The sequence below is a fragment of the Durio zibethinus genome, chromosome 14 (assembly GCF_047325235.1).
Source record: "Durio zibethinus cultivar Kanyao isolate XHJ-2024 chromosome 14, ASM4732523v1, whole genome shotgun sequence".
NCBI classification, from domain to species: domain Eukaryota; kingdom Viridiplantae; phylum Streptophyta; class Magnoliopsida; order Malvales; family Malvaceae; genus Durio; species Durio zibethinus.
In genome coordinates, this window is record NC_143175.1 from 5,556,349 (window position 1) to 5,581,949 (window position 25,601).

At 27.6% G+C, this 25,601-nt stretch overlaps 2 protein-coding genes and 1 long non-coding RNA gene across 3 annotated transcripts; 2 read left to right on the forward strand and 1 right to left on the reverse strand.

Moving 5' to 3' along the window:
* The first annotated feature begins 814 nt into the window (after nucleotides 1-814).
* LOC149514997 (uncharacterized) lies at nucleotides 815-1,285 on the forward strand. The gene has a single exon (XM_089742956.1). The coding sequence runs from the start codon at nucleotides 815-817 to the stop codon at nucleotides 1,283-1,285; it is 471 nt and encodes a 156-aa protein (XP_089599082.1).
* A 5,887-nt stretch (nucleotides 1,286-7,172) lies between these two features.
* Nucleotides 7,173-8,660, reverse strand: LOC111295178 (uncharacterized). The gene is made up of 2 exons (XR_016327230.1): nucleotides 7,679-8,660; nucleotides 7,173-7,560 (listed from the first exon to the last, which is right to left on the reverse strand). It is a non-coding gene; the product is annotated as an uncharacterized LOC111295178 (long non-coding RNA).
* A 10,783-nt stretch (nucleotides 8,661-19,443) lies between these two features.
* Nucleotides 19,444-20,882, forward strand: LOC111294729 (disease resistance protein SUMM2-like). The gene has a single exon (XM_089742879.1). The coding sequence runs from the start codon at nucleotides 19,544-19,546 to the stop codon at nucleotides 20,291-20,293; it is 750 nt and encodes a 249-aa protein (XP_089599005.1). The 5' UTR covers nucleotides 19,444-19,543; the 3' UTR covers nucleotides 20,294-20,882.
* Nucleotides 20,883-25,601: the final 4,719 nt, after the last annotated feature.

Genomic DNA, 25,601 nt, shown 5'->3' on the forward strand with positions numbered 1-25,601 from the left:
GCATAACTGTACAGCCAAAACCTAAACCAAATACATCGCAATTGCTGTCTGTTATGTAAGATTTTCTTATCCCAATCATATCCATTTTTACCAAAGAAAAAGTAAAGGGGTTAAAAGTAAGTCTTTCTTTATTAATTGATATGTGGGGACATCTGACCAAACCAAGATTACTATACGGTAAGTCTTTCTTTGTTATTCATTAGCAATATTAATTTAAGTTACAAATTGTTTTTCCACTAGCTTTCCCCGCCTTTTCCCTCGTCGTAAACAACATGCTAGTAGAAGAAATATATTATATCTTGATTAAAAAATTAATTAGTTCAAGAATTGACATAAAAAATAGTCAAAATGTACATAGAAAATCATTGCCCGTTCAATTTGTTTGTTTTAAGTATAGTTGATTTCAATTTTGTCTCAATCGAAAACGACGCAATCCTATTTCACAAAAAAGTAGACAAAAAAGAGAATTCCTTCCATTCCAATCTGCATTAATAAAAAATTATATTAATTTAATTTTAAAATTTAATAATTTAAACTCAAAATAAATTGAATTCAAGATCTGAGAATAACTAAAGTTTCAAATTCCAACTAACTCTGAAATGATCACAACACCAAATAGTGTGAATCCAAAATTATTTTATTTTTTCTTCAATAAAAAATAACCCAACCCAAACTTCAACCGGACCGGCATTTGGCACATCTAGTTTCCAGTCAAAAGCAAGTTAGAAATATAAACTTGCTTTACATCCAGCAGGGCAATCCTCATTCACTTAAACACATCACATCTACTTTACAGAACTTCTCACAGAGAGAAATGGAAGCAGTCATTTTTTCGGTTGGTGAAAAAGCTGGCGAGTTCGCATTTGATCTCATCAAACGTGAGGTGACCTATATGTTAAACTATAAAAGCAACGTGGAGAATCTGAAGGGGGGAGTCGACGAGCTGAAGGATGCAAGACAGAGAGTGAAGCATTCTGTTGATGCAGCTAAAACGAAAGGGCGTAAAATTTGTAAAGATGTGGAGAAATGGTTGACCATGGTGGACGAGAAGATCTCTGAGGAGGCTGCTGCCAAATTAAAGGAGGATGAAGAGAAAGCGAAGGCAAGGTGTTTTATCGGATTCTGTCCTAATTTCAAGTCTCGCTACCAGCTCAGCAAGAGAGCAGAGAGGGAGGCCGACGCCATTGTTCAACTCTTGGTAAAAGGCCGATTCGATAGCGTTTCCTATCTTCCTGCTCCACAAATAGGTATGAGACCTGTCAATGGTTACCAGGCCTTTGAATAAAAAACCGGCGCTTTGAATGGGGTCATGGAGGCATTGAAAAATGATGATGCCAACATAATTGGAGTGTACGGAATGGGTAGAGCAGCCATGACCAGACTAGTCAAAGAGGTTTCGAGACTTACCATGGAGGAGCAGTTGTTTGATGAGGTGGTTATGGCAGCTATAACACAAACTCCAAACATTGCAAAAATCCAAAAGGACATTGCTAAGAACTTAGGCCTGAATTTTGATGAGGCGAGCCTGGATGCAAGGAGAGTCCAGCTACGTGATCGACTCAAGAAAGAGAAGAAGGTTCTCATAATTTTGGATGATATTTGGGTGACATTGGATTTGGAGGTTCTTGGGCTTCCTTCTAGAGGTGAGCACGATGCAAGATATTGTTAACATCAAGAAATTTCAATGTTTTATCCTCGATGGGTATTCAAAAACCTTTTGCAATCAGCATTTTCAAAAACGAAAAATCATGTAACCCGATTAGAAACATGGTTGGTGACATTGTTGAAAGATCTGACATGTATTTTACAACAATTGAAGTGGCCCAAAAATGTGCAGAACTTCCAATCGCCATTGCAACAATTGCAAATACTTCTCTTTTTTTTTCCATTGCAACAATGTTAACACAAAATATTCAGAGAAATTAACAAACTCAGCAAAATTAAGATTCTTTTTTTTGTAGTTCAGTTCACTTTGCAACTAAATAAGTCTAAATGTAACATATTTAAATTTCTATATTTAAGGCTAAGTAAATCAAGTTAAATCTGAACCATGAAAGCAGCTAGAAGTGTAATGTGATTAACAACTGTGTTAAAAGGCTAGTTTGTTTGGCTCTAGTTTCTGCATATTCTGTAAATGTCTAGTCAACAAACAATTGTAATCCATCAGCAGGAGGGGAGCAAAAAAGATGGTTAAGTTGTGTTGTTGTATATTAGAACCCACGTAGATGTGGAAAGTATGTTTAAGGAAGATTTATCTGCACCCTTAAGTTTCTAGTGCAATTAATGGTTGTACAGATGTGATCTAAGTTGTCATACTTAACTTTCTCTGATACTTTGAATGAAAGTTTGATTCATTAAATTGCACATGCTCTGGGTGTGTTTGCATACTTATCTATCTGTAATCCATTTGTACAAACATATCCAGAATATAGAAACAGTAAATACTCAGCATCACAAATACAATAAATTACCTAAATTTAACCACATAATGTCCAGCCAAATTGTGGATCTTTAAAAAGATCTCAAACATAGCAAAGCAATTCAATAAGCATGAAGAAACTTCGATGTCCTATTCTGTTACATGACCACTCATAGTATCATTTTCCTTTTAATATAATGACTGTGCAATCAAGTAATTAATGTCAAAAGGAGATCAAAGGAAGAAAATCTAAGTCACAACAACTAGAAATAGAGGTTATTGCATTATAGGGCTCAATTTTGTAAATGAATCAGTTCTAGCTATTTCCAAACTCATGAATCCTTTTTTCTTTTTTTCTAACATTTACAGCACCATCTTCCTTTAGATCCAAGAACTCAACTAAAAAATGAGGTTACAATATTAGAAAAGCAATCAGTCATTTTCACAAAAGACTAATTGTTTAATTTAGAAACATTTCATATCTGGTTGCACAAAAGCTATACTATCAGTGACAGAAAATTCTCCCAATATCATTGTTAAAGTAGAAAGATAGACCTTGGAAATAAAACATTATAATTCATCTTTTAACAATGAAAGAGAAAAATTAAACAAGATAGAGTAAAAATTCCAAACAATTAGTGAACAAGTTGGGTGTGCCAGATAGGTGAAAGAACAGAAGAAATGAGTAAAATGAGCAAAAAAGGATGAAGGAGAAAGCAAAAAAATGTAAGCAAACACGTTTACATCATACGTGAGTACATGCTCAAGGAAAATTGGACAAGCACAAAAACTTACATATTTTTGTCTCTTTCAGCCCATAGAATTGAAACAGAAATAATAAACTAGTAGAGGAAGCCGAAGATCAGTAATCACTTTCAAATCTTTGCAAAGACAGATTGCTTATTAAGTTATTAACACAAGAAGAAGCAAAAGATCAGTAATCTCTTTCCATTCTTTGCAAAGATCATTCGCTTATTATAACAAGCTTTCCAGATACTTGTAGACCATTCAACTGATTTTGTGCTTGTATTTTCATTGATTTGACCCGGAAAAAAGACAAATAAAACTAGCTTAAAATATTATCTCCAGAATTCATAATCAAGTTTTGCAATATTGCTTTTGTCCTAGATGTAAAAAAAGAATGATATAATAGAAACTAATATAGTAATCGAGACCCCTTACCTCAGGAAAGGTTTGTTGGCATCGGGATCTACTCCACAAATCTTCAATTAAGTATAAGTTTTCTCTATATTCATACCTTTCTTTGCATAGATCTGAACCATTTCATGTCAAGCATCAGTCTATTTCAACACCAGACAGCAGCTCCACTGACAAGGTCGCAGTGGATATATCAGCAGAAAATCCCTTACCCACCATTCTTTTAGAAGCTGTTGTGAAATTGAGACATTATTGTTTGCAAGAAACCCCAGGATCATAGTATTATAAGAACAATTATTTGGCGAACAACCACCCTCTTCCATTTTCCCATATAATTCATAAGCTTCACCTGGCACTCCTCCTTTAAAAGTCCCTTAATCATTACAGTGTAGGTTCGAACATCAAGCTTTAACCATATCATAGATAGTTCTCAAAGACATCATTACAACAGATTTTATCACACATAGCTTCTACTAATTCAATATAGCAGAAAGCTCTCCAAATCCTGTATAAGTGTCATATTGTCAAGACACTTTAACAGCCAAAATTAATTAGTGTATCAATCTGAATGAGCTCTGGAAATTATGTGCTCTAAAATTTGGTCCAATGGATTCAATTACTTTCCCTCTAATAAACTAAATTATGATATCTATTTATTAGGAGTGTGAGGAACTCTTAGTATTTGAGAGAAAGCTATTGCTACAGATTTACCACGAAACATCCCCAGCAACTTCAAAATTGGAACCACAAAACCAACTATAAGATGTGATTTTACAGCCAACAATCTGACGTGTAGCTTCACATTTTGCTACATGCTTCGTACCCATTATTGAGGGCGCTGTAAGTGTTTGTTTCACACTTTCTAAGAAATAACTCCTCTAGCCAATAATACAAAAATTGGCTTCACAAGCACGTAGAAATAGGATAAATTATCTGGCTAAATCCAAAATGTTGGATTACTGATCATTAAAAACAGAATTGCTCAACTGTCTCCGAATTACACCTACAGTATACACAACACCAGAATGTGTACGGACTTGAGCATACAAATTACCCACAGTTGACACTTGAGGCATACTGAATATTCGACATGAGCTCTTTCATTGTCACCATGAGGATTGAGATTTTACCAGCATGTTACTTTTTACAACAAGTGCCTAGGAAAATAGTGCATATCAAAACCTATTCAACACAAACTGAATGTAAGTTTTCTAATACCAACCGAATATGCCTCTATATCTGTCACGAAGAATATCAATCTCCAGACTAGAATGAGAGTCTCAATTAGAATCTTTACCTGAAGTGACATGACAAAATTTTCTTGTCTCAAACAATAGGTCAGTGTTTAGAGCTGCTAATATGATATCATCAACTTAGAACACCTGCAGTATATAGCCACCCCTTCCCACTAACCTCTTAACATATACATTGATCACGAATATTTTTTTTACAGTGACAATCTCATCAATTTCGTATATCACAGAATGAATGCCTTTGAAGTCCAGAAATAGACTTCTCAAATTAACAAACATAAAACCACAAAATCTTCAAGTTACTCCATTTAGACGTCTTAACGTCTAACTGATGTAACTCTTAACCGAATGAGCCAGCAATGCCATAAAGATTCTAAAAAAAATCATTGGTAGAAACAGGATAGAAAGATTCTTTGCAACAAATTTCTTCTCTTCGTTTAAGTTTTGGGCCACAAGATTGGCTTTAAACCTTTCTATCTGGCCCGTGGAATACCTTTCAATATTGTAAGTCCATTAATAATCAATTGGACTATAATCATCTAGTCACTCATCTAGATCCCATACATCATTATACAACATATATACAATCGCATCTTGTATGGCAAACATCTAACTTAAAAGTTACAAACACCTGAAACTCAATAGAATCAAAATACACATAAATACCATATTCATGTTCCTCAGTAAGATCAAGTATAGATCCAGAAACGAGATTGTTGGTTCATTCCCTTGTGGCGGTTTTATCATTAGCTAAATCACATAAATGATTGACACAACATGTCCGAATTGATTTTGCAGAGTTCAAAACCTAAAACTCTCACTGCCTAAATCATCTTCTAGATAAATTGCAAGGTCAAATACGATGATTCTAGCATTATATGACAGATGACTAAATCTAGAATCACTTAAATTGATGCAACAACCAACAGAATACCGCTGATAGTTTTCTAATTAAGTTTTCTTGATTATGGATTTCAGATCAAGTAATAGAGCTGGGAAGAGGTGAACCGGTGGAGGGTTTAGAGTCTGCTTTGAAGATGAATTCGACCGGATACTCGGCCACCCGTTGGCGTTTAAAGTCACAAACGCCGGTTTCGTGGACTTTCGTCATTGGAAGGAGTTGGTTAGTGGGTTTTAAAGTTAGAGTTAGGGTTTTTGTGATAAGTTAAAAATGCTAGTGAAAATGAAAGAGACGAAAAAACAAAATAAAAAGTGATCCGGGGAGGACAAAGGACTTAGCCGTTGGGTTTGCATAAAGAAAGATTCGAGTAAAAGGCTGCGAAGGGTTTTAGTGCTTTATTACTTATAATAGGGTAAAGTACAAATTTTTAATATAAAATATTAAAATAATGATTTAATTTTAAATTATATTTAATAAAATTAAATTGAATTTAAATTTAAATGATTCATAAATTTAATTAAAAATAAATAAATAAATTAAATTAATAATTTAAAAAAATATATTTTTTTAAATTTTAAATATTAATGTTTTAGACGACCTTAAACTTTATTATTAAATGTAAAAATGAATTTGAAAAAAAAAATGAAATCCAAAAAATTAAATCAAATTGGGCCTAAACTTGCTTAAAAGAATGAAATATCATGTTAAGCCCTGCTCATGAATAGCTCTTCTAACTAGATTAGCCATGTTATTAAAATTTTAGTTTTTGAATTTGAATCAATTTGGAAAAATTAGTTTCTTTTTCTTTTTTCTTTTTTACAAAATATTGGTTTTTGATACGCTCACAATAATAAGGAGCATTTCACCAATAAATATTTTTTTATTACAATATTACAATTATTCAATCATAATAAAATATAAAAATTTATGTAAAGGCCATCACTTATAATTGTAAGTGTAGGCTCCATGTAAAATTTGAATAAACCTTACATAATTATGAATTATGATCGGCTAATTGTAATACAATAATTTTAAGTGATATGTTCTCCTCGCAATGTGAGTCGGAAGAGGAAAAAAACTAAAAGAAGAAAATTTATATATATATATATTGTATTTGAGATTATTAAAAATTGAATTTTGATCACATAAATTAAAAATCTAACATTTTATCAATCGACTACATGCTTGTTGGCAAAAAAATTAGTTTTTGTTTTTTGTACAAAATGAAAAAAGTTCTTTTTTTTTTCTTGCAACCAAATCTACACATAATAATTTCGAAAATAAAATTAATAACAATTTGAAATCTATTTCTTATAATCCCTTAAAGAATAAATGATATATTTATGTTAATTTTTTTATTATTTATTATTTTAGTTGGCTTTTTGAATATATATAAAATTTTATATTCAATGATTAGAAAATTTTTTCTAAGCAAACAAAATTATAAACCAAATAAGAGTGTTATTCTTTATTGATATTTGAAATTTCCCTATGGGATTTGCGATCCATAATAAAACTAAAATATTACATTACAAACACATAAACACGGTAATAGTCTACAGGCTGCCAAATTCACTCTAATGGTCTAAGAGTGCTAGTGCACAAGGCACTTTATTTACTTAGTAATTTTGACAGCCTATTACTTCAGCCAATTAAGCATAACTTATTGTTGCTAAAAGTGTTGGGGAATCTCCTTCTCCAATTTGAACTGTTAAGGTTAAACCATCATGTGTACTGGAGCTGTTAGTGTTGGAATTGTGCAGTTTATCATGAATTTCTCCCCAAAGCTCGTTAGTAAAGGGCTTGGGTTCAGCAATCAATGCATAGGCCTGCATTATACAAGTAATCATGCATAGTTTTTATTTTTCTTTGTTTTAAAATCTTTAAAATACTAAGAAGTAAATTGCAGGTTAATTTGGTAGACTTAGGATCATTATTATTATATACCTTACTTTTAGGAGAACTGGACTCGTTTAACCAAGCTGCAATTGCGTGATAGCTTTTGTCGTTTTTATTTTTGGTGAGATATACAACAGCTGCTTCCGAACCACCATTTTGATTTCCAACATGTTGAAAAGTACCCGTATCCTTATGCAGGATTGGGCTAGGGTACTGGCCGACAACGTGCCCTTGCCAATCAAAGGAAGTCACATAACTGATCTCTGAGTCGGTAAGGTTTTGAATTTGGCCGTTGGTGCTAACTTTAGACATTGTAGTGATCTCTAGTTAATCCTCTTCCTTGTCGGTGTTGTGTTTGTGCATTATCACACTAGCACATCCATCATCTATATATACTAGTTTGAAAAACTAACCCTAGTTTGGGGATGTTAAATTATAGAGTTGAGAAAGCTAACCCCAGTTTGAAAAGCTGGCAAATTGTTTGTTTAGAATACGAAAGCGATATTATCTAAATTCAATCACGAAAAGTTAATAAAAGTTTCAACAACCAACTATTAAAGCACTAATATTTAAAGCAGTCTAATACATATTACCTAATTATCAAAAACCAAGCTCATTTCCAAAACCATAAATTAATATAAGAAACAATGATCTGAAACAAATTATAATTTCAACTACCTACAATTAAAGCACTAAAACTAAACACAATAGAAAATCAGATTTCTTTGCTATCAAAAACCAAATTCATATATTCATACCTGAAATCAAGGGCGGACCTTGGCAAGGGCAAGTTGGGGGCTTGAGCCCTGGTGAAAAAAAATATTTTAAGTTTACTTTGTCTTTTATGGGGTAAGGGTGGATCTGTTATATAGGCTTTATTGGTTTGAACCCCCTTTGAAAAAATTCTTAAATGTTTACTTTGTTTTTTAGGCTCTCATTGGGAAAAAATTATTAAAATATTAAAATTTCATTTTTTACTTTGTCTTCTGTGGAGTCCTTATTGAAAAAATAATTATATTATAATAATCGTAAGTGATACACTTTCGATTTTGCGAAAAGAAAAATGTGCAAATCCACTCATTTTCTTTCAGTCTCCCTTTTTTCTTCATATGACAACAAAACAAATGATAAAAAGAAATAGCTTTTCTTTATTTCCTTTTTCCACTACCAAACACAGTTTTAACGCCAAGCATATTAATGCAATCCCATAAAATGCTGATGATAATCGGGAGAATAATACTATCTTCACCACAAAAATTTTTTTTTTTTATAAATAAATTTAAGGAAATTAAATTTAAATATAAAAAAATTATATCGTCAAAATTAAAAAATTACCCATGTTTAATTGGTACTGATATTTAAACGGGTGATGTAAAGGTATTAATACATTTCTCACTTATACCGTACTTTTCGGATCCAACCTTAATTTTGTAGACCTTAACTAACTTTTTTTAGTAAATCTTAATTAATTTTAATATTTTTATTAAAAGATGATATTTTTGAGTAATCAATCACACTCTATAAAAAATATTGACATGACTTCAAAAATTTTTACAACCATCAAGTTCCCTGAATAAAAAATAATCATGACAATACTTATAAGGAGCATATTACGTACAATAATTGTACTAAAATTAAACAATCAAATTTTAGAGTTACGTAAGATCTATTAAAATATTATGTGGAATCCACTTTTATAAGTGAAGGATCCTCACATAACTCTTTATTGAGATTGGACAATTGTATTATTATAATAAAAAAATTATAGTTGAAATAACTATGTTATATATGTTGAATTTTAATTGATTGTGATTATAAAATATGTTTGTTTTGTGAAAATTGATTGTCAAAAAATATATTTTGAAAAATATTTACATTTTTTTTAAATTAAAGATTTTTTATTATTTGAATGAGTCAATAAAAAATGTGTTCTATTGTTTGATTATTTTTTGGAAAATCTATTTTTTAAAATAATATTGACATAATTGTTAAAATATTAAAAATTATTTATTATTAAAGTATATTGAAATGATTTATCATTAAAATTATTAATATAAAAAAATAGTTATATTTTAAAAATAATAATTAAAATTAAAATATTATATTAATATTAAACACTTAAAGTAAAAATTAAAATTATTATATTAATATAAAACACTTAAAATTGGTAGATAATTTTTTGCACCAAAACCGATTTGATTGGATAGAGATAGATTTTGAATGTATAATCGACTAGATGTAAATGGATATATCGCTAATGATTAGGTTAAATAAAATATATCAATAATATAACAATGTAAATTAAATATCAGTATAAAAATATTTCAAAAATACATTACATTATATAATATTTCAAAGAAAGTCACAAGTAATTACTAAATTAAACAGACATAAATAGAATGCCAAAGATGAAAATAAATTAAATTCATAATGAAACTAACAGTTCTTTGGTGGACCTTATCATGACTTGAAAATTAAAGCTTACAAGAATATTTGATATTCCCTTCGTTTCAAAATGTTTGTCATGCATTGATTTTTATGAAATTTAAGAAAAAAGTTTTGACTTTAATGTATTTAATATTAAAATTTAAATTTTTTTATAAAATTAAAGTTTTATGATTTTTAATATAAAAAATAAAAAAAATCATAAAATAATTTTACAATTAAAAAGTAAGAGTTTTAAATGTTCAAAAAAAAAAAATAAAGCCTAATTTTGAGACATTCAAAAAATAAAAATGGATAAGAAAAATGGGACAGAAGGATTTTTTTTTTTTTTAATTTTAACTAAAGGATTAATGAAAGGTAAAATTTTATTAAAGGTTACAAATATCGATACATGAAACTTTTAAAAATCATGAATAAAAATGAAATATTAAAAAAAGTAGTGGATGACAAATGCAATTTATACAGATTATTGATGAAAATGAGATATTAATAAAATTCATTGATGATAAATATAACTTTTAAAGATTTTAAATAAAATTTATACGTGGATAAAAGATCATATGTCATCAATGAATTTTGCTCATTATTTATAAAAGAAACAATTAACTTACATAACAAACTCAACATAATATATACAATTATATTAAACAAAAAGCAAAAAGTTTATCATTCAGGATCGAGTGCTAAGAAAGAATAGGCATCATTAATTTCTTTGATCGAATGCCAATTTTACTAACCGTTGGAGAAAATTAATTAATCAAACTTGCATTCATTCACTTAATCTAAAACTAATAATGAGACAGCAAGCAAAATTTTCAACAAACTATTATTAAACACTAACATTAAAAACAATCCCAAATAAAATCTTCTAAAAGATCGTTGCATGAAATTTTTAAGAATCATTATGAAAATGAAATATTAATAAAAGTTTGTGTATGGTAATTAGTTTTCTAGAAAATAATTTTTTATGTTATTCCATTAACTTTTAAAAATGGTTTTATCCATTTTTTATCTTCAAATTAATAATGACTCTCCTACCATAAATCTTATTTATGGAATTTTTTTTTGTTAAACCTCAATAAATTGCTTTTACTTATTAAGTGGTTTTTATTCTATATTAGAACTCTATCAATTAATTAAAATCAAAATTAAAAAGTATACTGGAAAAATAATGAAAATTAATTAATTAATCAACTTAACTATATGAAAACTTAACTCTCACATTCATACTCAATCTATGGATAATATATCATTTATAATTCTTTTTACTATAATATTATAGTTGCCCAATAATAATAAAAAATTCTGTAAGAGTTTATCATTTATAAGTATGGTTTTCATATAAATTTTTTATAGATCCCACAATTTTGAATTATAATTGGTTTGTCACTTATAAGTGTGCAAATTCACTCATTTTCCTTTCATTTTCTTATTTCCTTCGTACGAAATGAAAGAAATGATGAAAAGAAATAGTTTTGCTTTATTTCCTCTTTCCTTCTACCAAACACAGTTTTAACACCATGCATATAAATCCAATCCCTTTAAATGCAGATGGGAATTGGGGGGAGTTTGGTCTTGGGTTGCAAATTGAAAGGTTGGATGCTTTATTTAGAGGTTGAACATTAAAAGCAAGTCCACATTTAAAGGGATTGCGTTTAAATGCATGGCGTTAAAACTGTGTTTGGTAGGAGAAAAGAGAGAGAAAAAAAAATTATTTCTTTTCATCATTTCTTTCGTTTCATATGAAAGAAAATGAGTGAATTTATACATTTTCTTTCCCTCAAAATTGGATGCGTATCATTTATAATTATTGTAGTACAACTAATCAATTACAATTCATAATTATACATGTGAGATTGATCAAAATTTTATATGAAATTCATACTTATAAATAACATATCACTTACAATAATTATACTACAATTAAACAATCAGATTTAGAGTTATGTAGATTCTACCAAAATATTATATGGAGTCCACTCTTATAAGTGATAGATCCTCACAAAATTCTTAATTATGATTAAACAATTGTAATATTATAATAAAAAAATTATAGTTAAAATGCTCCCATACTTATAAACAATAATAACTAATCCTAATGACCCTACAAGGTAACCAACACAATCATAAAGATATATATATATATATATATATAAATATATATATATATATATAAATGCAATGATATTTACATGTGTGCAAGTTGCCAAAAGATTTTTTTTTTTTTCAAAAAGTCCCAAATAATCCGATACATATTCTGCAAATCCATTTTTCATCCACCTTACCATCTTGCTAAGCTCCACTTTATCATCACCAAAAATATCCTCAACACTACCTATTAAACACCAACATTAAAAACAATCCAATACATATTACGTAATTATCAAAAACCATGCTTATTTTCAAAACCATAAATAAATGTAAGAACAATGATGTGAAGCAAATCAGAATTTCAATTACCTACAATTAATGCACTAAAACTAAAAACAATAGAAAGTCGTATTACATTGCTATCAAAAACCAAATTCATATATTCACACCCGTAATGTAAAAATAATAATATGAAATCAAAATAAATTTCAACAACCTGCAATTAAAGCACTAATATTCATATACAAGTCTCATACAGTGAAGTAAACCAATATGAAAATGAAAGCACATTTGGGGATGATGACATATTAATGTTTATAGCTAAATAAATTCATAGAACCAATTTACATGGCTTATTTTCAATTAATAATTTTTAAAATCCCATAGAGATTTTAACCTAAATCAAAGGATGAAGGATGAAAAACAAAAATAATCTCTCCTAAGGCTAAAATAAGACTAATAATCAAAATTTCAATACATCATTACAATCAACTAATCAAATATATCATTAAAAAATAAAATACATCAAGAATTTTTCATTTTTCGTTTTGTTCATTGATTCGTGCTGTGTTTTAGAGATACTTTATTTTCATTGTTGATCATTCATTGCTTGTTTGTCCTTAGGGATTGAGATTTGGATTTTGATTTGAAACATTGGATGCATTATTTAGAGGTGGAACATTAAACGCAAGTCTACATTTATATGGGGATTGCATTTATTGCATGGCATTAAAACTGTGTTTGTAGAGAGCCAAAATAATCGTTGAAAGAAACAGAATTATGATGCGTTAACATCCCAGCATTTGAAATTTGAGATGATTTCACATTCGAATTTTGGGATATGTACAAGAATTTTGGGAGATGGGAGAGGTTTACCTCTCATTGTGTGATCCAAAATCACATCCAAAAAATAATAATAATAATAATAATAATAATACTTTTAAAATTTTCTACAATTAATTATAAAATATTTGCAAAAAAAAAAAAATCGTTCATATGATCAATTGCTTTTATATATTTTTTTCTGAAAGGATAAAAGTATGCGTGTTAATTAATCCCTCATCAATTTTTTTAATCTAACTTATAAAAAAATGAAGTAACAATAAACTATATTATTATATAAATATGGCTTGGGCCTTAGGGTGTGAAATTTTTATAAAATCTAGCTTCTTGATCGCTACACTGCACATGATTTACTGTGTTATTTATAAAAGAAAATCAGTTAACTTACATAACAAAATAAACATAATATACACAATTATATTAAAAAAAAAAGAAAAATTTTACTTATCAAAGATCAAGTTTGAAGGAAGGGATACCCATCACTATTTTTTTTTTTATCAAATGCCAATTTCTACGGAGAAAATTTTTAAAAAAAATTCGCTGAAAGGAAGTCAAAGCCAAAGAGAATAGTTTTTCTGTATGTTATTCCATTAACATTTAAATAAAATCTTGTCCAATTTTTTAAATTTTATCTTGAATGTGATAATAACTCTCCTACCATAAACCTTATTTAGTTTTTGTTTTTTTTTTTTAACTTAATGCAGATTAACTTTTGCTAATTAAGTGGGTTTTGTTCTACATTAAAACTATAAAGAAAGCAATTTAATTTAATTTAATTTAGTTTAAACTCTATTAATAACTTTTGCTAATTAAGTGGGTTTTGTTCTACGTTAAAACTATAAAGAAAGCAATTTAATTTAAACTCTATTAATTAAATACATTAATTCAAAATAAAAAACTATAATGAAAAAATAATGAAAATTTATTGATTAATTAAAAATCCTTAATCAGATATACATATCTATCAAAAACCAAACTCACATTCATACCGTAATCTAAAAATAATAATGTGAAAGCAAATCAAATTTCAACAACCTAAGCACTATAAAAGCACTAACATTAAAAACGATAACTTATACATTTAATCCCTACAGTTTTAATGTTTTTTATTTTGATCACTTAGTTAAATGAATTTTAATATCAAAAAGTTAAAAAAATAAAAAAAAGATAATTTTAAAATATAAAAAGTAAGAGTTTTATATGTTAAAAAAAGTAAGACATAATTTTAGAACATTCCAGAAAATAAATATGGATAAAAAAATAGGACAGAGGGATTTTTTTTTTAATTTTTAATTAAAGGATTAATGAAAGGTAAAATTTTATTAAAGGTTGCAAGTATTGATAGAAGAAACTGTTGAAGATCATGAATAGAAATGAAATATTAATAAAAGTAGTGGATGACAAATGCAATTTTTAAAGATTATTGATGAAAATGAGATATTAATAAAAGTCAGTAGATGATAAATATAACTTTTAAGATTTTAAATAAAATTAATACATGAATAAAAGGTCAATGAATTTTGCTCATTATTTATAAAAGAAAACAATTAACTTACATAACAAACTCAGTATAATATATTCAATTATATTAAACAAAAGTAAAAAGTTTACTATTGAGGATCGAGTGCTAAGAAAGAATAGGCATCACTAATTTCTTTGATCAAATGCCAGTTTCTACTAATCATTGGAGAAAATTAATTAATCAAACTTGCAATCATACACTTAATCTAAAACTAATAATGAGAAAGCAAACAAACAACCTACTATTAAAGCACTAACATTAAAAACAATCCCAAATAAAGTCTTCTGAAAGGTGTTGTATGGAATTTTTAAGAATCATTATGAAATTGAAATATTATTAAAAGTTTGTGTACGGTAAATAATTTTTTAGAAAATAAATTTTTATGCTATTCCATTAACTTTTAAAAAAGGTTTTATCTATTTTTTTATCTTCAAATTAATAATGACTCTCCTACCATAAATCTTATTTATGGAATTTGTTTTTTGTTAAACCTCAATAGATTGCTTTTACTAATTAAATGGTTTTTATTCTATATTAGAACTCTATCAATTAATTAAAATCAAAATTAAAAAGTATACTGGAAAAATAATGAAGATTAATTAATTAATAAAAAAATCCCAAACCAGATTACTTAACTATATGAAAGCTAAACTCTCACATTCATACACAATCTATGGAAAGTATATCATTTACAATTCTTTTACTATAATATTATAACTATTCAATAATAATAAAAAATTAGGTAAGGGTTTATCACTTATAAGTATGGTCTCTATATAAATTTTTTATAAATCCCATATAATTTTAAATTATAATTGGTTTATTACTTATAAGTGTGTAAATCTACTCATTTTCCTTCCATTTTCTTATTTCCTTCATACGAAACGAAAGAAATGATGAAAAGAAATAGTTTTTCTTTATTTCCTCTTTTCTTCTACCAAACACAGTTTTAACGCCATGCATATAAATCCAATCCCTTTAAATGCAGATGAGAATTGGGGGGAGTTTGGTCTTGGGTTGCAATTTGGAAGGTTGGATGCATTATTTAGAGGTTGAACATTACAAGCAAGTCCACATTTTATGGGATTGCAATTAAATGCATGGCGTTAAAACTGTGTTTGGTAGGAGAAAAGAAGGAAAAAAAAAAGAAAAATTATTTCTTTTCATCATTTATTTCATTTCATATGAAAGAAAATGAGTGAATTTATACATTTTCCTTTCCTTAAAATTGGATACGTATTATTTATAATTATTGTAGTATAATTAATAAATTATAATTGATAATTATAGATGTGAGATTGATCAAAATTTTATATGAAACTCATACTTATAAAGAACATATCATTTATAATAATTGTACTACAATTAAATAATCAGATTTAGAGTTATGTAGATTCTACCAAAATATTATATAGAATCCACTCTTATAAGTGGTAATCCTCACAAAATTCTTAATTATGATTAAACAATTGTAGTATTATAATAAAAAAATTATAGTTAAAATGCTCCCATACTTACAAACAATAATAACTAATCCTAATGACCCTACAAGGTAACCAAGAATTTTTTTTCTTTTCAAAAAGCCCAAAATAATCCGATACATATTGCTGCAGATCCAATTTTCATCCACCTTACCATCTTGCTAAGCTCCACTTTGTCATCACCAAAAATACCCTCAACACTACCTATTAAAACACCAACATTAAAACAATCCATATTACGTAATTATCAAAAACCAAGCTCATTTTCAAAACCATAAATAAATATAAGAACAATGATGTGAAACAAATTAGAATTTCAACTACCTACAATTAATGCACTAAAACTAAAATCAATAAAAAATCATATTACATTGCTATCAAAAACCAAATTCATATATTCACACCAGTAATGTAAAAATAATAATAAGATGAAACCAAATTAAAATTTCAACAACCTACAATAAAGCCCTAACTTTCATGTACAAGTCTCATAACTGAAGTAAACCAATATGAAAATGAAAGGACATTTGGAGATGATGACAAATTAATGTTTATAACTAAATAAATCCGTAGAACCAATTTACGTGGCTTATTTTCAATTAATAATTTTTAAAATTCCATGGAGATTTTAACCTAAATCAAAGTATGAAGGATGAAAAACAAAAATAATCTCTCTTAAGGCTAGAGTAAGACTAATAATCAATTTCAATACATGATTACAATCAACTAATCAAATATATCATTAAAAAATAAAATACATCAAGAATTTTTCATTTTTCATTTTGTTCGTTGATTCGTACTGTGTTTTAGAGATTCTTTGTTTTCATTGTTGATCAGTCATTGCTTGTTTGTCCTTAGTGGTTGAGATTTGGTTTGTGATTTGAAACGTTGGATGCATTACTTGGAGGTGGAACATTAAACGCAAATCTACATTTATATGGGGATTGCATTTATTGCATGGCGTTAAAACTGTTTGTTGAAAGCCAAAATAATTGTTGAAAGAGACAAAATTATGATGCGTTAACATCCCAGCATTTGGAATTTGAGATGATTTGGCATTCGAATTTTGGGATATGTACAAGAATTTTAGGAGATGGGAGATGTTTATCTCTCATTGTGTGATCCAAAATACACCTAAAAAAATATATAATAATAATAATAATAATAATAATTATAATACTTTAAAAATTTTACAAATAATTATAAAATGTTTGCAAAAAAAAAAAAGTTCATATAATCAATTGCTTTTATATATTTTTTTTTCCTGAAAGCATAAAAGTATGCGCGTTAATTAATCCCTCATCATTTTTTTAATCTAACTTATAAAAATGAAGTAACAATAATCTCTATTATCATATAAATATGGCTTGGGCCTTACGGTGTGAAATTTTTATAAAATGTAGCTTCTTGATCGTTACGTTGCACATGACTTATTGTGTTATTTATAAAAGAAATTCAATTAACAAAATAAACATATAAACACAATTATATTAAAGAAAAAGAAAAATTTTACTTATCAAAGATCAAGTTTGAAGGAACGGATACCGATCACTATTTTTTTTTTTTTTAGATAAAATACCAATTTCTACGAAGAAAATTAAAAAAACAAAAGTTCGCTGATTGGAAGTCAAAGCCAAAGAGAATAGTTTTTCTGTATGTTATTCCATTAACATTTAAATAAAATCTTGTCCAATTTTTTTTTATTTTATCTTTAATGTGATAATAACTCTCCTACCATATACCTTATTTAGTTTTTGTTTTTCTTGAACTTAATGCAGATTAACTTTTGCTAATTAAGTTGGTTCTGTTCTACATTAGAACTATAAAGGAAGCAATTTAATTTAATTTAATTTAAACTCTATTAATTAAATACATTAATTCAAAATTAAAAACTATAATGAAAAAATAATGATAATTAATTAAGTAATTAAAAATCCTTAATAAGATATACATATCTATCAAAAACCAAAGTCACAATCATACCCGTAATCTAAAAATAATAATGTGAAAGCAAATCAAATTTTCAACAACCTAAGCACTATTAAAGCACTAACATTAAAAACGATAAATTATACATTTACCCCTACAGTTTTCATTTTTTTATTTTGATCACTTAGTTACAAGAAAATCACAATTTGATCAACAACATTTTTCAAATTTATTTTTTGGTTATTAAGCTTTTAGAGGCTAATAGCTAATTGAATGGAATAATTTCATAAGTTTTATCTTTCTTTAGTTGTTAGTCTTCGGAGATTTTGGTGAGATTTTTTAGTTAAATTTGGGGTTTTTGCTCACCTCTTTACCTTTCATTTACAATTTTATCTATATTTAATATGTAATATATAGTTTTAATTCCATTCACCAAAAAATGTAAATTCAATTTGAACTGCTTTGACTTTTGTGAAGACAATGCAAGGATGGATGCTATCTATTCAAGGGTTTGTTGTTGTTACTGTGAGTTCTAGATGTCTTGTACCAAAATAAGGGGTAGCACCAAGCAAAAATTTCTACAAAAAATTGATTTTAAGTAAAATAAATTTTTATTGTTTGGAATCAAAATAACATTATTTAATTTTATATAAATATCATAAGATATGATACAGAATATTTTTCTTTATATTATATAAGTACATCTTTATCTACAATATTTTTATTTTTTCACTATTTTACATTAAAATTTTTTATTTTTTATATAAAATTTATTAGTTATATTATACATAATTGAGTTATATATATATATATATATATAATTGAGTTACAAATTGTTTTTCTTCTAGCTTTCAACGTCTTTTCCCTCGTCGTAAAGAACATGCTAATAGTGTGAAAAGAAATATATTATATCTTAATTAAAAAATTAATTAGTTCAAGGATTGACATAAAAAATGGTCAAAATGTACATTGAAAAACGTTGCTTGTTCAATTTGTTGTTTTAAGTATAGTTGTAGAAGTAGGCCGAGTTGATTTCAATTTTGTCTCAATTGAAACCGACGCAATTTTTTATTTAATTTTAATGAAAATTCCTTCCATCCCAATCTGAATTAATATAAATAGGGAATAATTCAACTTGAGCAACTTGAAAAATTAATCTAAAATAATAAAAAATTATTGATTTAATTTTAAAATTTAATAATTTAAATTTGACACCCATGGCTCCGCTCGCATCAATAGTAACTTGGGAAGAATCTACTTTGCTCTGTTGAAATAAATTTACATCACATCACATCGACTTTGCAGAACTTCAGACAGAGAGAAATGGAAGCAGTCATTGCTTCGGTTGGTGAAAAAGCTGGCGAGTTCGCATTTGATCTCATCAAACGTGAGGTAACCTATATATCAAACTATAAAAGCAACGTGGAGAATCTGAAGGAGGGAGTCGACAAGCTGAAGGATGCAAGACAGAGAGTGAAGCATTCTGTTGATGCAGCTAAAAGGAAAGGGCGTAAGATTTATAAAGATGTGGAGAAATGGTTGTTCATGGTGGACGAGGAGATCTCTGAGGAGGCTGCAGCCAAATTAAAGGAGGATGAAGACAAAGCGAAGGAAAGGTGTTTTATCGGATTCTGTCCTAATTTCAAGTCTCGTTACCAGCTCAGCAACAGAGCTGAGAAGGAGGCCGATTCCATTGCTCAACTATTACGAAAAGACCGATTCGATAGAGTCTCATATCTTCCTGCTCTCAGACATGTCAATGGTTACGAGGCCTTTGAATCAAGAACCGATGCTTTGAATGGGGTCATGGAGGCATTGAAAAATGATGATTCCAACATAATTGGAGTGTACGGAATGGGTAGAGCAGCCATAACTAGACTAGTAAAACAGTTTGCTAGACTTGCCATGGAGAAGCAGTTGTTTGATAAGGTGATCGTGGCAGCTATAACACAAACTCCAAACATTGAAAAAATCCAAAACGAGATTGCTAAGAACTTAGGCCTCAAATTTGATGAGGCGAGCCTGGAAGCAAGGAAGGTTCAGCTACGTGATCGACTCAAGAAACAGAAGTAGGTTCTTATTGTTTTGGATGATATTTGGGTGACATTGGATTTGAATGTTCTTGGGCTTCCTTCTAGAGTTGAGCACATTGGATGCAAGATCTTGTTGACATCAAGAAATTTCAATGTTTTATCCTCGATGGGTATTCAAAAACCTTTTGCAATCAACATTTTCAAAAACAAAAAATCATGGAACCCGATTAGAAACATGGTTAGTGACATTGTTGAAAGATCTGACCTGTATTTTACAACAACTGAAGTGGCCCAAAAAAGTGCAGAACTTCCAATCGCCATTGCAACAATTGCAAATACTTTGAAGAATAAGAAAACTTTGTTTGAATTGAGGAATGCTTTGCAAGAGCTGGAAAGGCCTTCTTTCAGAAACTTCAAAAGCAAATAGTGACGTATATCCAACAGAGGCTGCCAAAGGTTGGGTTTGGGCAGATTCCGCTCAGGTTGAATTCTTATTTGGATCACTTCGGCTCTTAGTTAATTTCGAATTTAAGTTATTTCGACTGCGAATTATTTCAGAGTCGAATTATTTTGGAAACGATTTTTTTCGAGTTCATATTGCTTATGAATCCGGATTATTTCGAGTTTGGGTCATACCCAGTGCAATTTAAATAGTTTTGCACTGAATTCAAGTCAATTAGATATTAATCCAATTTCATGTAATCTTTTTGGTGAATTAAAGTTAACGGTTTTACTTGTTTGACGTTAGTCACACATTCTAATTTAAACTTTTACAATATCGATATGATATTAATTTAATTTAAAGAATACACTTTTTGACTAATAAATAATACAAATATACAATGAAAAATAAAAATGACGCAACAAATCATGTGCAAAGATCCTACAAGGATAGTCTTTGTTACTTTGTAAAAGTGCGTTATTAAACCAAATTAAATCGATCTTTCATTAAGCTTAAGTTCGATTTAATTTAAAATTTTGATTATTAAAATTTAATTCAAATTCAATTGAATTTTAATTTTTATGTTAGAGTTTGACTTGTAATTTATTCGAGCAATTCAAACTCGATTTAATAACAATAAATAATATTATAAAATATAAACATTAAATATTATATTTTTATTATTTATTTATATATGATTATTAATTTATTAAAATATATTTAAAAAATAAAGATTCAATTATTATGTCTTCTGGCAGTTGCATGATCACTGAATGCTGTATACTTTATTATTATGCTTTCTAGTAAAAGAAAAATATGAACACAAAACATTCAGAGAGAAATAAATCACGTCAGGCCGTTCATTGGATCGGAGAGAAACCAAAAGGATGGACGTAAGTATTTTTATAGTTAGCATTAGCATAGTTAAAAAGTATTTTTAAGCACATGAAACTTAAGAATAAGTGAACCATTTGGAATAAATTGAAAGAGCAGCACAAAACCATTAGCAGGTTCCCAAGATTCCATTAAACCATCAAAAGTTTTGGCTAATTCTTTAAGCAGGCAAATTTACTAGTCAAGACATAGGGATAAAAAACTAAAAAAAAAAAATTATTTTATTTAATTTTCACATATATTAATTATACTATGTGACAAACTTTTATCTATTTTATTGATCTCATATGAAATTTTATATTAATTGATAAAAAAATTAATGGTGTTAACTTTTTTGCCCAAATAAAAACTTAATTAGATGCAAATAAATATTAGAGAGATTGATTGATAGAAATAATAAAAATAGAAACTTAAAAAACCATTATAGGGTTTTAGGTTTTTAGTATCATTTTTTTCAACATTTAACGGTGTTTATAAATGCTACTAAAAGATTTACGGTATTTGCAAAAAACACAACTAAAAATATCAGCTATACACGTGTCAAGGAAAATAACGGTTTTTTTTTTTTAAAATGCTACTATTTTAGTGACGTTTGTATGTGAAAAATATCGCTAATTTAGTGGTATTTATATAAAAAAATATCGTTAATTTAATGGCGTTTGTATCAAAAAAATGCCACTAATATGATGGAGTTATATGATAAGATGCTGTTAATTTGTATAAAAAAAAACATCACTAATTAAGCGATGTTTTTATGGTAGGATGCCGCTAATTTAGCGACTTTTTTTTTATAAGAACGTCGCTTCTTATAGTGGCATTTTTTAGATACAAACGTCACTAAATTTAGAATTTAGCAACATTCTTAAACGTGAACGTAGTGAAATTAAGAAATTTACCTTTTTTATAAAATTTTTTTGTTAATATTTATTATTTTCATTAACATGAAATGTTAAAAAAATAAAAACGAACTTAAATTTAGAAACTAAAATCAATAAATATTTAATTCACGTTCAATTTTGTATTTAATTAATACAAAGTTTAATAATTAGTATAATAACATTCAAATTTTTTTAATACATTAACAAAAAAATTTAAAATATATAAAATTGATGATTGCATAGATTTGGAAGACTACCATTTGATGAAAAAAAATTTTCAACTTGGTCAATAGCGTACTTAAAAACCTATTGAATAATATCATACGAGTTTTAACACTTAATAATAAGCTTTTTTATATTAAAAATATAAATATTTACTAAATATAACACATGAGTTGGTGGACCACCGAGATTAGTTCCTGAAAATTATTGTTGCATAAAATTCATAAGATGATCGAATTGATCATGCAAATACTGAAATTTTGCATGCTCTGGCTCTATTCTAGCACGTGTTTTTTCAATTTTGGCACATTCCTATTCTCTTTCTACTTCTCTTTGCTGAAAATGCTGTTGCATAGTTTGCAACTCCTTTCTCAATATGAAAATGTCTCACGAAAATTGACTTATTAAGAATGTAAATTGCTGAGAGCTAGATTTATAGTAGGTAGATAGTGTTGGACCCAATCCAAGGCCTCAGCCCATCCATGCCTTTCTTTTTCAACAACTTCTGTGAAAATCTGATTTTTTAATTCTTGTATATTGACAGAACTATCAGATGCTACTTTAATCTCAGCAGTCATTTTTTCTTTCACTTTTTCTTGTAAATTAATCATATAAAACTATCATGTTTAATGATTAATTCATAATATGTTAAAAAGAGTAAATATTTTCTTTCTATTAAAATAGATGTTACAAATTATCGTAATTTCTTGTGTTTTGACATTTAGGTAAGATCCATATTTTTTTGTGTGTGTTAAGCGAAAAAGTTTTACACGTCTAATTTTACCAACCATCTCAATCTCCTATGCAAAAATAAATGTTATTGTTAAATACATATCAATTGTAACTTATTCATGCATATCAAGCCTGTTAATCAAGTTCAAAAAATTTTAAATAAGTTTAATATCATGTATTTAATCTATTAAATTGTTAAAATATAAATATAATCGTAAAATTATATTTTGGCCTTTTAACAACACAATAGCCTTAAACAAATGTAAACAATAGAAGCATTTTTTACCTTTTATACATATCGACCATGGAAACCAAATTCAATTATTTGGACAAGTTTAATATCATGGATTGAAGCCATCCAAAAGTTTAATTTGTATTTTTGCTTTTTAAAGGCAAAATGGTCCCAAATAGATATAAATGACAACTTTTCCATACATATCAATCATAAAAACCAAGTTTAATCATTCTAAAAATTTTAATATCAAGTATTGAAGCTATTCAAACTGTTAAAATAGAATAATAATAACGAATTCATATTTTTACATAAATAGACGTAAACAATAACTTTTTTATACATATTAACCATGGCAACTAAGTTCAATACTTTGGATAAGTTTAATATCATGTATTGAAACCATCAAAACTATTAAAATAGAACAATAACTATTAATTTGAATTTTTACCTTTTAACGGCACAAAAAGTTCATTCATGTGAATAAGTTTAAAATCATAAACTTACTATTTTTTTTTGCTGTTGCTTTTTACTACTAATCCCAATTTGTTCTTTTTCCTATGATAAAAAATAATTTGCATATATAGTAGAAATACAAATATTATCAGCTTAAAGCATAAAACACTTTTATTATTTTATTCTACAATACAAAGTTATAAATTAATAACTTTCTTTTTTTTTTAGAACCAAAATCTAACTAATTGTTCATTTTACCACCGAATAATATTATGGGATAGATTTTCCATTGTGGTCTCTACAATAGTATTTCAATCGAAATACATATTCTTCAAATTATGCTTATAGTCTTTCTATTTCTTTCCCAATGACTTAAGCACAAATGAAGTTGGTATTTCAAATATAAATCTTGACTATAATAATACAATAAGAAAAGTTTGAATAAGTAAACCAAATGTAAAATAATTATATTTTACATACCTCAATAATTATATTTTTAATTATATTTTTAATTATACTCATACCTTAATAAAGTTTAAAGCATTTGCAATTGATATTAGCACATTTCACACATGGGCATAATATCATATTATCTTCCCTTGTATTCTCAAATGCAAAATTAAGAAAAATTTTCACTCTATCTCTATACTTTTGACCTAATCTTGACATTTGCATCCAACTTTTATCCATTTAGTACTTACAACATTATCAGACCAAATTTATATAAATAATTTATATGAAAACGAACATGTAAAATGCTTAATTTACTATATTTTTGAACAAAAAATAATAATAAGATCAGTACTTATAGAAGACCAAAACTCCTTATTGTAAAGTAATTTCTCAACTACCTAATATAAAGCATTTAAAACTTTACAGCTAATTCAGATATTACATTTGAGTATTTGTAATTGGGGTTGAAATAAGGTAAAATTGGTTCAGAGGAAACCTCAAAAAAGAAGAAAATGAAAGGGAAAGGGAAGTGGATGATGGGTTCTAAATGGGTATTTGAAGAATATGGGTTTTGGAGAAAATTTTTAAACCAAAAAGAATATCGCAAATTACAAAAGCTGAAGAAATAGTAGAATGAAGTAAAAGCTAAAGTAAATAACTAAGAAATAGTTGAAATAGGATTCTAAAAGAAAAAGCTCAAATGCTAGAAGCTAAAGGAAAGGGAAAATAAATTGTAATTGGTTTGGAAAGAGAAATAGTAGAGTAATGAAGATGAAGCTTGAAGTTGGTGATTGAATACGCTAAGTTTAGGGACAATTTTATTGGAGTTTGTAAGACACACGCGCATACATCTAACAAATAGAGGCGTTTTCAACAAATAAAAGCCTTCAATTATTGAAGGCAGTTTTGCTAGAAAAACGCCTTCATTAATTCCCTTGAATTTTTTGAAAGAATTTATTAAAGGTTTTTTTTTACATAATACACTTTTAATAATTCCTTCCATTTTTATTAGGAAAAAAATCAGTGAAGGTGGTTTTCT